The sequence below is a fragment of the Pinus tabuliformis genome, chromosome X, assembly GCF_031772625.1.
Source record: "Pinus tabuliformis cultivar Carrire ecotype Pingquan chromosome X, CPIR1, whole genome shotgun sequence".
NCBI classification, from domain to species: Eukaryota; Viridiplantae; Streptophyta; class Pinopsida; order Pinales; family Pinaceae; genus Pinus; species Pinus tabuliformis.
In genome coordinates this window covers 1,489,746,718-1,489,759,776 of record NC_142308.1, presented here as the reverse complement: position 1 = coordinate 1,489,759,776, position 13,059 = coordinate 1,489,746,718, and the positions used below count along the sequence as shown (strand labels likewise).

Here is a 13,059-nt window from a genome sequence, read left to right as displayed (position 1 = left end):
GAGACGCGACAATTTCACGGATGACAACTCACCTGCGGTAATTTAAGAAAGTTCGGCATCAATATTACCAAGCCTGCCACATAATCTCTCGTTTACTCGGGCTTCGACAAGACAACTACGTTGCTGACTCATGCTTTAACTCTTCAATCCTCGAAGGCCTTTTTCACATTAAAATCATCGCCGTCCACATATTCTTGACATATCGTTCCAAACCTGGTAACAACAAATCCCTGACGACCCCACGCGACCGCGAAACGGCCTTCAAAGCACGTCCTGTAAATAACGGATATACCATCGCCGCCTCCGGAAAGCGTGACCTATTGGTCATAGGTTAAAAGAGCCTCCGTGTCGTCATGGGACCGTAGTCTACTTGTTGGCAGAACCGACTTGGACTTTTATCAGCGAGTAAAATAATTGTGTTTCAATCCGCCGTGGCCTGGGTTGGATGCATTCCATGAATTGACTTTTAGCTTAGTGCGTGTGAAGTCCGCAGATTGAGCAGGAGTTGAACCTCAGCAGAAGCCAGCAGAGCACAGAAGCGGACAGGTCAAGGGATCGAATCCTATTGCCAAGGGTTTCCGTTTGAATTTCTCATCAACTGCCCAGAATCTTCCGAACTCAATATGGCCGGATGGAAAATAAGGCATGGATCATGAAGACAAGCCTTTTTCTGTTTTTCAGCATGACTGGCAGAGGGAATAGGGATTTCAGGCAGGCGGTTACCTATGGTACTATCTAAGCGGGGAGGAGGAGCAGCTATGGGACCAAAACCCTTGCCTGTGCCTGCGCCGGTTCTTCCGTCTCCTTACAGACCGGTGGATGCAAGCTGGGACTCGGAGGAAGATGCGCCCGGGCCGCGGTGCGGGCATACGTTGACGGCCGTTGCAGGCACTGGAAATCGCGACTCGCCAGATTACGTTGGACCGAGACTTATTCTGTTCGGCGGCGCTACTGCAATTGAGGACGGTTCCTCTGCTCTCGGCGGGGGGATAAGTATGTTATTGTGTTTTATGTTTCCTGTGAATTTTTGCTGTCTGGGCTCAGAGATTGTTAGTGGAATCTTATGGCTTACCTCAACAATGCGCGTTTGCGTACTTCTTGAAAGTTCTAACCTGTAAATCTGTTAAAGAAATGATTGCTTTAAAGTGTCCGCGATCGCACTTCTTAGATAATTTTAGTATCTAAGTTTCATAAGTCTATGAAAATTGCGGAAATTTAAAAATGGAAATTTGTGTCTAAGATATTTTTCGTTAAAAGTCTGCGGGAATGTTTCACGATTTCATGTAAATCGAAAGCAGTTCTTTAAGTTTTCCAGGATTTTATGTAAATTGACCGCAGTTCTCCGAAGTTTCAGGATTTCATGTAAATTGACTGAAGTTCTCTAAGGTTTCAGGATTTCATGTAAATTGACTGAAGTTCTCTAAGGTTTCAGGATTTTATGTAAATTGACTGAAGTTCTCTAAGGTTTCGTCAACTTCCACTAGTTTATAAATTTGTCAAGTTTATGAAAATTTCGGTAACTTTGCTTGGTAAATTGTTACTGCAATGTTTAATTGAAATGCGTGAGCAGGTTCGCAGTCGTTAAATGTTTAAGCTTCTGTAATGGTTGACAATCAATTCTTTGTATTGTATCTCAGGATTAGCGGGTGTTACAAATGCAGTGCATGTTTACGATGTGCTTTCCAGGAAATGGAAAAGGTATTTGTGAACTTTATTTTGTTTTCGGGGCTGTTTCGCACAGACAGTTAATTTCTTTTTGGACTGCTTTGTACAGACCATTCATTTTATTTTAGGGCTGCTTTGCATAAACAGTTTAATTGAGATGCGATATGAAGCAGTATCGCATTCTACCCTGTTAATCGTCTAAAATGCTTATATTTCAACACTCTTGATTGATTTTAGTTTTTAACTTTTTAAGTCTCCCATTCCACATTTTTTAACTGAAATTTCGGTTGTTAAATAATAACAATAAAATTTTCTAGTGACATATTTCCTTAATTTGTCTGCGTCAACAGGCATTGTGAATTAAAGCTTAATACATTAAATGCTTTCCAGTAAGCATGAATATCCATGAATATCTATCTATATATGGTTAACTTATTTCTCAACGTCTTTTTTATCAAAGAACATATTCCTTTGTTTTCTTTCCCCCCTTAGAAAAAGAAAAATCTTTTATTTTGTTGATGGAAAAAAGTTACATTCTCAAAGAGCCGTATAGCTCTCTGATTACCATCTCAAGGAATGTGCTGAAGTGGAACTATATACAAAAATAAGCTCAAAAAGATAAAATTCTAGAGCATACCCTGCTCATGTACATACTGTTCAATAAACTATATCTACATAAGCATCTAAAATTGCTTTGTGCCACCTTCAACAGCATATACATCAAAGTATCATCACATAAGCAGAATTCATAATTTTGCAAAAAAACAGTGAGTTTCAGGTATATAAGGATCTTGAAGAAACTGGGATACTTCCCCATCTTCTTCCTCGTTAATTTTCCCATAACCTCTCTGGAATTTTCAAAGCTTTTTTTGATTTGAGTGTTTGCTTCCATTTTGTGTTCTCGGTAGATGTGAGAGAGAAATAAAAAAGAAGGATACTATCAATGTTTCACTTGTTTGAATAAAGGTCTCTGAATAAGATTCTGTATCCTGATTGATCCTCTTACCCACTAATAACTAGATTAGAGTCTCCCATTACCTGTGCATTTTGATTTTTGTAATGCCTTTCCTGGGCCAGCCTCAACAGAATTGCCAAATCCTTAGCAATGTTATTGGTTCCTTCCCCTAGTCCTGCTCTGAAATAAATTTTATGACATTCTGATAAGAAAACCACTTCTCTAGCTCCACACAGTCCCAGTCTTCCTTGACATGCACCATTTAACGAAGCCCAAGGTCTGGACTTGTCTACCTTCAACTCTCCTATCTTCCTCAACCTTTTGAGTTTTGATACCTGTTTAATTCCTTCAAAAACGTATTCTATTGTTGTTGCAATTTAAATTTTATAGGGTAGAGATTCCTTTTCTTTAAAGATGCTTGTGTTTTATTATTTTAAGCTATCGATATGTCCCAGGACACTATCAGAGGTAGAACTCTATACTTTTCGAGGCATTTCCCCTCATTTTTTTTTTCATATATTCCAATAGTGTGTCTTCACACCACCTACATTTTCCATCTGTCATCCTCAATATAGATTCCAGTACTTCCTTTGTAAAATCACATTGAACTGGCCCATGGGGTGTAGCTCAATTGGCGATTGCCTTGTTATGAAGTAATATGTAAATCACGATATTCAAAGTTCAAATCCCCGTGGGTTAGACTAACAAAAAAAATAAATCACATTGAACTGGCAGGTGGTCTGTCTTGACACATTCCTTTGTTATAATCTTCAAGGTCGAATTCAATATTGTTAGTCATTTAAAATTAATTTTTGTACATTTAACCATGTAATTTTCATCTTTTAAGGCAAGAAATATGTTTCCTGTGGACAGTTCTTTCAGGTGGAATTTAAAGAATGGTCCAAATTTCTGAAGCTGCTTGCAAGGTTAGGTTTTGCAGAGAGAAGAGTATACATATCAATCAGAAGGTCAATTTTGAAGCTCCAAAATATATGTGAAGATAATACAAAGTAAAGAATCATTGTCTGCTCTTTAGTGTTGAAGACAGCTCCAAGTACTGATTTACAAAATAAATTCTTCTATACATAAGGTGGCAATCAAAGATGACTTTGTGAATCTGATTTGAAATAAATGAACATTGTTCAACGTTCCATTGGAAAATTGAATAGAAATGTGCATGACATACACATGGAGGATCCTACAAGAACCGATTGAGGTGGATGGGGTGGGTGGGCCCATGTCTGGTGCATTCATGCCTATGTCCACATGATGTTAACCTTGTGCAAAATCAATCGTCCAAACTCTAAACGCTTTTGAACGGTTCCATTGGTGTTGTTTCTTAGGAATCCATATGGGAAAATGGTTGGACTAACCCATGGCTGTCCATTATAGCCAGATGAGAATTAATTTTCAAGGATATAATACTTATTGTGGACATCATTTAGGTTGTAGGTCAATCCATCAATTTCTTATGAATCTTTACATATCATTGTTGTGGAAACAAAGATGCTTGAAAGCATATTTATTCAAAATTTTGTTGAGGGACAACAATTCTGATTATGGATGTATTTTAATACCTCAAAATCTACTTTCCAGCTTTGGAGATAGGCAACTCCAGCTTCGGAACTCTTCTCCACGTTTTATGGATGCAAACAGCTAATGTAATTGTTGCCATTTACTGAGCTTATATTAAATGTAGGATTTGATTTAAATTCTCATTCCAAAACTTAATGATGCCTGTTTGCTTCACTGCTAAAAGGAGTCAGTTTCCTCTTTCCAATACCTTGTGACTTTCAAGGCCCAGCTCAATGGTAATGGACAAAACTTGAGGTCTCCAACGCAAGACCCTCTACTTGGACATAAAAGAAGTCGAAGTGGTGCTCCCACCACAAAAAGTATGGTCATTCAAATGATGAGTGGAAGGTTTGATAGGCCAAGGTTGCAAGATACAATAGCAACAATTAGCTGGAGACATAGATGCAGAGATCACTAGTCCCACCTCTATAACTCCACATTTAATGTTGATGGCCGCGAATTAAACAAACAATGATGAACAAGCTCCATTCACTGAAAATTGCTAGATCAGAATTGATTGGCTTCCAAGTTCCATCATTATGGACAGTGGTAGCCGAAAGAATTTGGCACCCCAACAATGGGAAGCAGACCTAAATCTACCAACAACACTTCATCTTAAGTCTTATCAACTTGGACGGGTCACAGAGTTTGGACAACCCACCCTCATCACTTGGAAGTTTTCCATTAACTTTGCTATTGGACCTGTTAATGACATAGCGGAGTGTGATGTCACTCCTTAGATGTTGTGATTCATGGTTTTTAAAACCAGCCCAGTCCGACTAGGAACCAGTCAAACCAGTTGAGCAGATAGAGCCTCAGATCAACTCAATGAACACCCTGGACCAGTGGACTGGTTTGGTACAAAACCTGTACAAATCAGTCCTAACTGGTTGAGCCCATCATGAATCGGTCGAACAGCTCACAGACCTACATGTGCAGAATTGAGGAGGGGTTTTTAAGCTCTTTTTAATGAAGAAAGGGTAAAATCCCTCTCTAAACCTTGACATTTTGCTATAAAACAACCATCCTCCTATTTTCCTCATACCTCTCATGTGTGAGCATATGTGAGCTTCCTAAGTTCTGCAACAGCACTAAGATTTTAGCAGTAGTCTAGCAGCAGCAAGCTTGGAGTTGGTTTGGCATCTTGGAGATAATTTGGAGCTGGTTTAGAGCTATCCAGTGAAGTTGTGGCATCTTTGGGAGGAGCCTATAGCCTATCTTTTCATGCTCATGTATGTTTTCCTTCTTCTGAAATTGCATATCTGAATGCTGTCCCTGTTTTTTTACTTCTATTTTTCTCTTTCAAGTTAAAGTCTGCCTGTATTTGTTCCTAAATCTACCCTCTTTGTTTTTTAAATCTAAGATGGGATTTGCATCGTAATTTGTTTTTTTTTTTTCTATAGTTTGCAGATTTATTTCCGTTTAAGTTCCATCATCCATGGCCCCAAAAGTCAAATACGTTGCATGGATCCATTGTGATGTTATTGACAACCAAACGATTTGTGTTGGCTATCAATCTTTTGGAATTCAATTGTGTATATTTTTGAGTCGTCCAACGTTTCGGGTGGACTCACCACCCATCATCAGGGACAGAAGCAAACCTTGGTGGATTGGAAAGGAGTGCCTGAAGGATTATATAGAATGTGATATGTGTCGTAATTAGTAATGTGAATGTTAATATTAACATTAAAATGAAAGTTATAAACACAAATGATTGGGATTTTTGACCTAGAGAATCAATTTATTACTAAAATATCCAAGAATTAGCCTTTGACCAAAATTAGTTTGGATTAGATTAATAAACAAATCAAATAGATATTAATTATAAAGATATATTTAATTGAGTAATGAATATTAAAATAAGGATATATTTAATTGAATAATGGATATTAAAATACATATTAATTGATAGAATTGATGTTTAACTTTTAAAGATGTGAACTTAGGATAATAAACAAAGAAATAATAAAATAAACTTTGAATAATGTACAGTAAAATAAATTAAAATGTACTAAAAATAAAGTCAAAAGTGAGATGATTTAAGGTAATAATAATGTATATATATAATTTTTTTCCCTAGGGAAAAGACCTGTAATTTCTATTAATAAAAATAAAAATTACACTTTGTAAACACATCTAGTGTGTATGCAACTGAGATCCAAAAAGAGGATCAATTAAAATAGCAAGAAGAGTACTGTGAATCGGCATGTGGGGTCATCATACACTATGCCTCAGAAAAAAAAAAAAAAAAAAAAAACATAATATGTACAGAAAGCTATGTTGCAAGAAATGTGGTATAGAGGTCCGTTTCCGTACTGAAACTGGTAAGAAACGCGGAAATGCGTTTGGTACAGCCGTGAAACGCGTTTCTGGCCGTACTGCCACGTTTCCTCAGTAACTTGTGTTTTTTTATTTTTTATTTTTAATTTACTTTTAGGGTATGTTAGTGACTTTTAGTTGCTTCTAGATGCATGTCTAAAGTTATAAAAGTGAATTTTTGCCCTAGTGGTGTTATGCAGTTCATCAGGAAGTTTGAGGCATATGCAGTTCATGGTAATGTTAAATTCTTAAAGTAAAAGTGATATTCTCCTTTATTTTTCATTTTCATCATTTTACTTAAATTTTTAACATTACCATGAAATGACTCAGGATGTTTGAAAGTGGTTTCGCCCTCATTGGATTTCATATGGAGAAAGTAGAACTTTAGATCTCACTCAAAATCTAGCAGACTTATTTGTTTTTCAAGATTTCAGGATTGGGGGGATTGCAATGTTTCCATTGGATTTTATCATGTACTAGGGTATGGAACTTGTATTTAATCAAGAGAACCAAGCCCTCTATGCAGGGGAAACTCCCAATTATCAAGATCATGTAGGGTACTAGGGTATGAAACGTGTATTTAATCAAGAGCACTAAGGTCGTTCGACTATGTAGGAGGAGACTCCCAATACAATAGTGGTCCTTCTAAAGAATGGGATGTGGATGCAGAAAATCCTGATTTGGATCTCTCTCTTGCAGCCTTATAGTCTTTATTGTACTTGCAGCCTCATATATTAATATAAATAAAGGCTGATTTTGAGATTTGGATATATAATAAAGGTTGCTTTTGGATATTCCGATATTTTTATTTTCATTATGTGATCATTCATGAGTAAATGTGATGTAAATTAAATCTTAATGTTTAAGTGTAATAAATTATAATGTATCATTTATGCTTTATGATTGCACATATATATATATATATATATATATATATATATATATATATATATTTTCAATATATATATATATATATATATATATTCGCGTTTCCCCGTTTCCAAAATTTGGGGAGGTCGTGTTTCGTATTGCTTCCTGTTTCGGAAACTCGTACCCGTTTCGTGCAACTTAGACAGAAAGTCATGGCTGACTAGTGCAAAGTTTTTTCTTTTTCCTTTCCGTTTTTGCACTTTTTGCCAACCATTGGGATTTACTTCCACAAGAACCAAAACCAAATCTAGTCTCTCATGTGAAACCTCCTTGTCAAAATCTGAACTTTCTGATACATGTGCTCTTTTGGAGCCACCAGATCCATCCGGTGTCATAAAGTCTTCAAGATACTTTTCAGCTCGATGCACAATGTCAGTGGTCTATTGTATCGTGGCATCCCCTTCTTGGGCAACATTCTGCAATTCTGTTCCACTGGTTCCATCTTGGCCTGGGTAGCTTTCTTTTTTCTCCTCTTCTTCATCCTTAGAGGGGCTTTGTTCTGTGTATTGCCATCCTTTTGTTCTATTTGCTGGTTTTTCCTTCTTCTTGGGATTCTTACTTGCCAAGGGGCATGAATGCTGTAAATGGCCCGTCTGATAACAAATACGACACCTAAATGTTGTATTTTCATAGTCTAAAACTTGTGACCAACAAAAGTTTTAATGCTTCAACTTTATGTGATCGGGAAGTCCTTTGTTGAGGTCGATCTCGACACATATTCTAGCACAAGTGAAGATACCATTTTCTGCGCTTTTCTTATCCACTTTTTTGAATTTTCCTAATGTATTGCCGATATCATCAAGAACTTCGTGATTCTAGAAAGGGAGTGGAAGGTTTGGGATTCTAACCCAAACCGATATTGTGGATACCACCATAGAGTTTGCATCAAACTCAGGGAACCAAGGAGCAATGAAAAACCCTGCTCTTCCGCAAAACTAGGGCCCTGCATTTAAAGCATAGTCCATATCCTTCTGTGTTTCAAACTGAACTATAAGGAATCCTTTAGAGCATCAAAAAAAAAATTAGGAGTCCAAGTTGTGGCAATCCATTGAATGAGTGCTTCTGGTTTGGGCCAAAAGCCATTAAATCTGCATATGACAACCTTTGTTTGTAGAACAGAGAACATGGAGTTAACATCAAAAAGCTTTATTTCCATTTGTTCAACTATATATGGGCATGGAATGTTTTGTGGTTGAGCTGCAGGGGCTATAGCCTTCCCTTGAGCTGCTCCTTTAAAGGAGACAGATGGCCCTTTGGTGGAGTTTGTAATAGGAGCCCCTCCTCGGAGTCTTGATTTCAGAAAGATGGAAAAGTCTTTTGTGATGTTATAATCTTCCAGAAAGGAAGAGACTGTGAAAACTTTCCCATTATATTGAAGACATTGATAGCAGGATGGAATGCCCCAACAAGATTCAATGAATAGTTTGATAGATAATACGGAGGATGAGCCATTTACCCAAATGAGTTTGGATTCCCCTTTGAATTTTTTTTATGAAAATTTGAAAAAGGGTCACCCTGCTGGAGCCTGACAGAGGCGGGCATATCTCAGATTGAGCCTCAGCATGAGAAACCACCAATTTGGAATCCACTTGTGAAGATTGAGGAGATAGAGCCACTGTCGGCCTTGTAGAGAGAGTGGCTTGACAGGAGGGTGGTGTAACAGTGAAGGGAGTATATGCTTTCAAACCCAACAAGAAAGAGGATGCTCCTATAATAACTCGGAGCCTCCACGCGTCGAGAGAAAATTCCAGAGGAAAAAAACCGTAATGAAAAGCAGTGGGAAGAAGTTACCAAAACAAAAGATGGCTGCCAACTTGAGGATGGACCGCAAATCCTCGCAGAGGAAAGACTCCCATAAAAACTTGTTTACACATACTCTCCAGCAGCCACACGTAGCAAGAAGACTTTGCTTGCATCCGTGAAACAACGACTGCTCTCGGCACAACCCCATTGAAACAGAGGATGGGGAGATGCTTTGCCCAGGAACCCTATGGCGACACCATGAGAAGATACTGCGTAATTAGGAACCCTGGCCTCTAGAGTTTGTGCCATTTTTTCCATCAATGCTCTCTATATGTCGATCGAAGGTTTAAGGTAATAATATTATTATTAAATGGTTGAAATTATTAAATAAATAATCAATAATGATGATTAAAAAAACAAAAAATCAATAATGATGATTTTAAAATAAAAAATGGGGGGATAATTTAACATAATAATATATTATTAAAATAATCAATAATGATGATTTAAAAATTTTAATAAAAAATTTATGATCAAAGTGATTTTTCAAGGAGGTGCCCATGAATATTAAAAAATTGAGGTATAATGGATCTCTTCATTAATTAATTTAAAGTAAAAAAGGGGGTCATTATAAAAAGAAGAATGTAAGAAGAAAGATAAGAAGAATAATAAGATCCACTAGTAAGAAAAGAGGGAACCAGATAATGGAATAACATGATTTAAGAAATGTACTAAAGGATTGGGGGGTTTGAACAAGGAGCCTAGGAAAATTGAAATTTGTTCATAGATAAAGAGTAAATAAGAGCGATGGGGGAGGGATAGGCTGATAGGTTGAGCAAGTTGGGGGGGGGTTAGGATAATAGGGGGCGGGAGAATAGGGAAGGAAAGCGAGGAGCGTCAATTATTGACAAAGCCAGTGGATAAAGGGTTTCCAAGAGTGGCTCAATTTGTATCCATCTTCCCTATTGAAGCTTTCAGGGTGCTTTTTGATCTCAAAAGGTGGATTGGAAAGGAGTAGGAGCTACGATCTTAGCTCGGTCAAAGCTAATGTGGTGTTTGGTGTTGAAGGAGTGTTCAACTAGTAAAGATTTCAAGACCTGGTTGTAAGTCATGTCGATTATGTGCTCCTTCAAACTGACTTTAAAAGACTTGCCAGTTTGGCCAATATATGATTTGCCACATGAACAGGGAATAAGGTAGACTCCAGGACCAAGCATAGAAACCATCTTGTCTTTAGGAGACCTAAATAACTACTTGAGGGTTTTATAAGGTTTGAATAAGATGTTAATGTTCTTTTTGGCTAAGAATTTTGAAATGTTATCTGTGGTTCCATTTATATATGGAAGGGAAAGGAGGGCTCTGGGAGGGGGAAGAGGGTCTTTTGGATGGTGCAAACGAGCTAATCTATATGCTTTATTGATTTGGGAAGAGGAATAATTGTTCTTGATAAGGGTGTTGGTGAGGTGATATTTTTCAAGGGACAAAAATTGAGGATCAGAAATTCTTGGCGCTTTATTGAAGAGGATCATTAAGAAATACAATTCTAAGCCGGGTGATGATGAGAGTTTGCATGAAGGTACCGTTCAGTGTGAGTTTTCTTCTGGTGCACTTGGAAGGAAAGGGAACTGATACTGCTCAAACTAGAAAGGGTGGGATCCTATAGAGCAACTACTAGGTCAAGTGGCAACAATGGAGCAATAGCCCATTGTCACCTCAGCTATAGCTCCCTGCTCTTTACAGACTTTCACTGATGGGAGGAGACCCAATATAGGAGGGATCACAAGGATGAATATGTCAATGAATGGGTGGAGAGTGATCCCTAAAAAGTATTCACAAGAGAGACTCAATTGAATGGCTTACTTGCTTAAGAAGCAAGGTGATGGGCTCTCTAGGAAGGGTTAAGAGGATGCTTAAGCCTAGGTTTGAGGAATATCCTTTGACAAGAAGCTTCCTTGACCTAAGAATCCTTGTGGAGAAATGGCTTCTATGCAATCCTTGTGGAATTTGAGTTATAAAGTTGTGGGACCACAAAGAACCAAAGTGGACCCAAACTAGGTCAAGGATGTGGAGTTGATCAACACTAGAAGGGCTTGACCAGTTTAGGGAGGAGAATAGGATCAAAGGACAAATTCTCTTTTGAATTTTAAATGCAATGATCCAAGTGAAGCCACTAACCCAAAGCAAACTAGGGAAATGGTTTATGAGCTAGGGCTTGGGATATCTCGAGATTCCACCATCGGAATAGCCTCAAATATGGAGGACCTCTAGAGGACTCACCAACGCAGCTCTAGACCAATTTTCATTAATTTTTGATGGCTACAATAAAATTCATGTGATGCCCTAGATGGCCTTCTAGGTTAGGGCTAAGAGAAGAGGAAAAGGAGGTGTAAAAGATATTCATTTGGTGATCACCTTGGACTAGACTAGTGCCTAGCCAATTGAGAGAATGGAGTCAAATGAAATCAATGTTTAGATATGCTTGATTCCAACTAAGGAGTTCCTTAACAACCTCGTATGGCCTTAGAGAAATTTATACTTCTCTATATTGCAAACGATGACTTATCAAGGCAATTCATGAACATTCATTTACCTCTAGGACAATAATTCACCATACTTCAGATGATCATATGAAAATCCCTCACAAAGACAAGCCCAACAACTTTGCATAAAGAGCAATTACACTAGCTTCATGAACGAAAATATTCCATAGACAATTTATGAGACAAATTTACAAATAAACATGAAAAAGGTACTCACAAGTATAGCATAATTATTCCAATCATCAAAATGCAAAGAAATTGAAGCTCTAAGACAAGACATTAAGCTCTTCCAAACATCGAAATGCATTAGATCTCCAATTCATCCATCAAAAGGCCCAACGAAATTTCCAGAAGAAACAAATGATCCAAATCCAAGTGATGATGAAACTCAAATGAGCTCTCATCAATTTATATCCTTCTTAATGAGTTTGATTTGCCTAGTTAGGCCTAATTAAGCCCCAACTAATAAAATAATGTATAATAATGACATGACTTGGTGACAAGCCCACCAAGGTAGTGTTAAAATTTGGGTACCAGAGGACAAGTGGTTCCCTAAGGCTTTGATCTTTGGCCTAGGGAAAAGTGTCCAAATTTATTTGTACTTTCTTCTAAAGTGACTTTATAAGTGGTAAAGTCAATTTAATTTAAAAGCGACTTTATAAGTGGTAAAGTTACATTCTAATTTAAAAGTGACTTTATAAGTAGTAACATTACATTCTAATTTAAAGGTGACTTTATTAAAGTCAACGAAGAATTAGAAAGTGAAAAAGTGACTATGGAAATAAAATAATAAGTGGGTCTTTATTTAAGTGGGTGAGTTAAAAAATAGAAAGTGAGAATTAAATGCACATATATTCTCATCCCTAGATCTAAATGAATCTCAACCATTAGATCTTAGGGTAACCCAAGAGGTCATTTAGAGAGTAAAAGGAGAAGAGAAGAGGAAAAGATCATTCATTCTTTCATGAACATTTGAGAGAAAGAGAAGAGAGGGCAAGGAGAAAATTTCTGAGCAGTAAGTAAGTGAAGGAGAGCAGCAAGAAGACATTTCAAATCTGGGCAGCAACATTTATTGGCACGCATCCCAAGGCAAAATCGTACAACAGGAGAAAGGCACAAAAATCAAGGAAGAGGGACAACAAGGGCACGAATTTCGAGGTAGATTTGGGCACAAATTTCTAGGCAGTCGTACTACTAAAATTTGTATGGTCCATACAATAAGTTATGGGCACGTTTTTTGAGGCAGACCGTACAACATTTAATGCTGTTTTATTGCTGGAAAATTTATGTTTTGGTTGTTTGCTGATTGGCACGATTTTCGAGGTGGAGTTC

The 13,059-nt window shown here is 37.5% G+C and overlaps 1 protein-coding gene across 1 annotated transcript in view; it reads left to right on the top strand.

Moving 5' to 3' along the window:
• The first annotated feature begins 366 nt into the window (after window positions 1–366).
• BSL1 (BRI1 suppressor 1 (BSU1)-like 1) overlaps window positions 367–13,059 on the top strand; it is a 155,569-nt gene continuing 142,876 nt past the window's right edge. Inside the window, 2 exon segments of the mRNA XM_089452514.1 lie at window positions 367–993; window positions 1,638–1,698. Of these exon segments, the coding sequence (XP_089308640.1) occupies window positions 726–993; window positions 1,638–1,698 (329 nt within the window). The 5' untranslated portion in view covers window positions 367–725.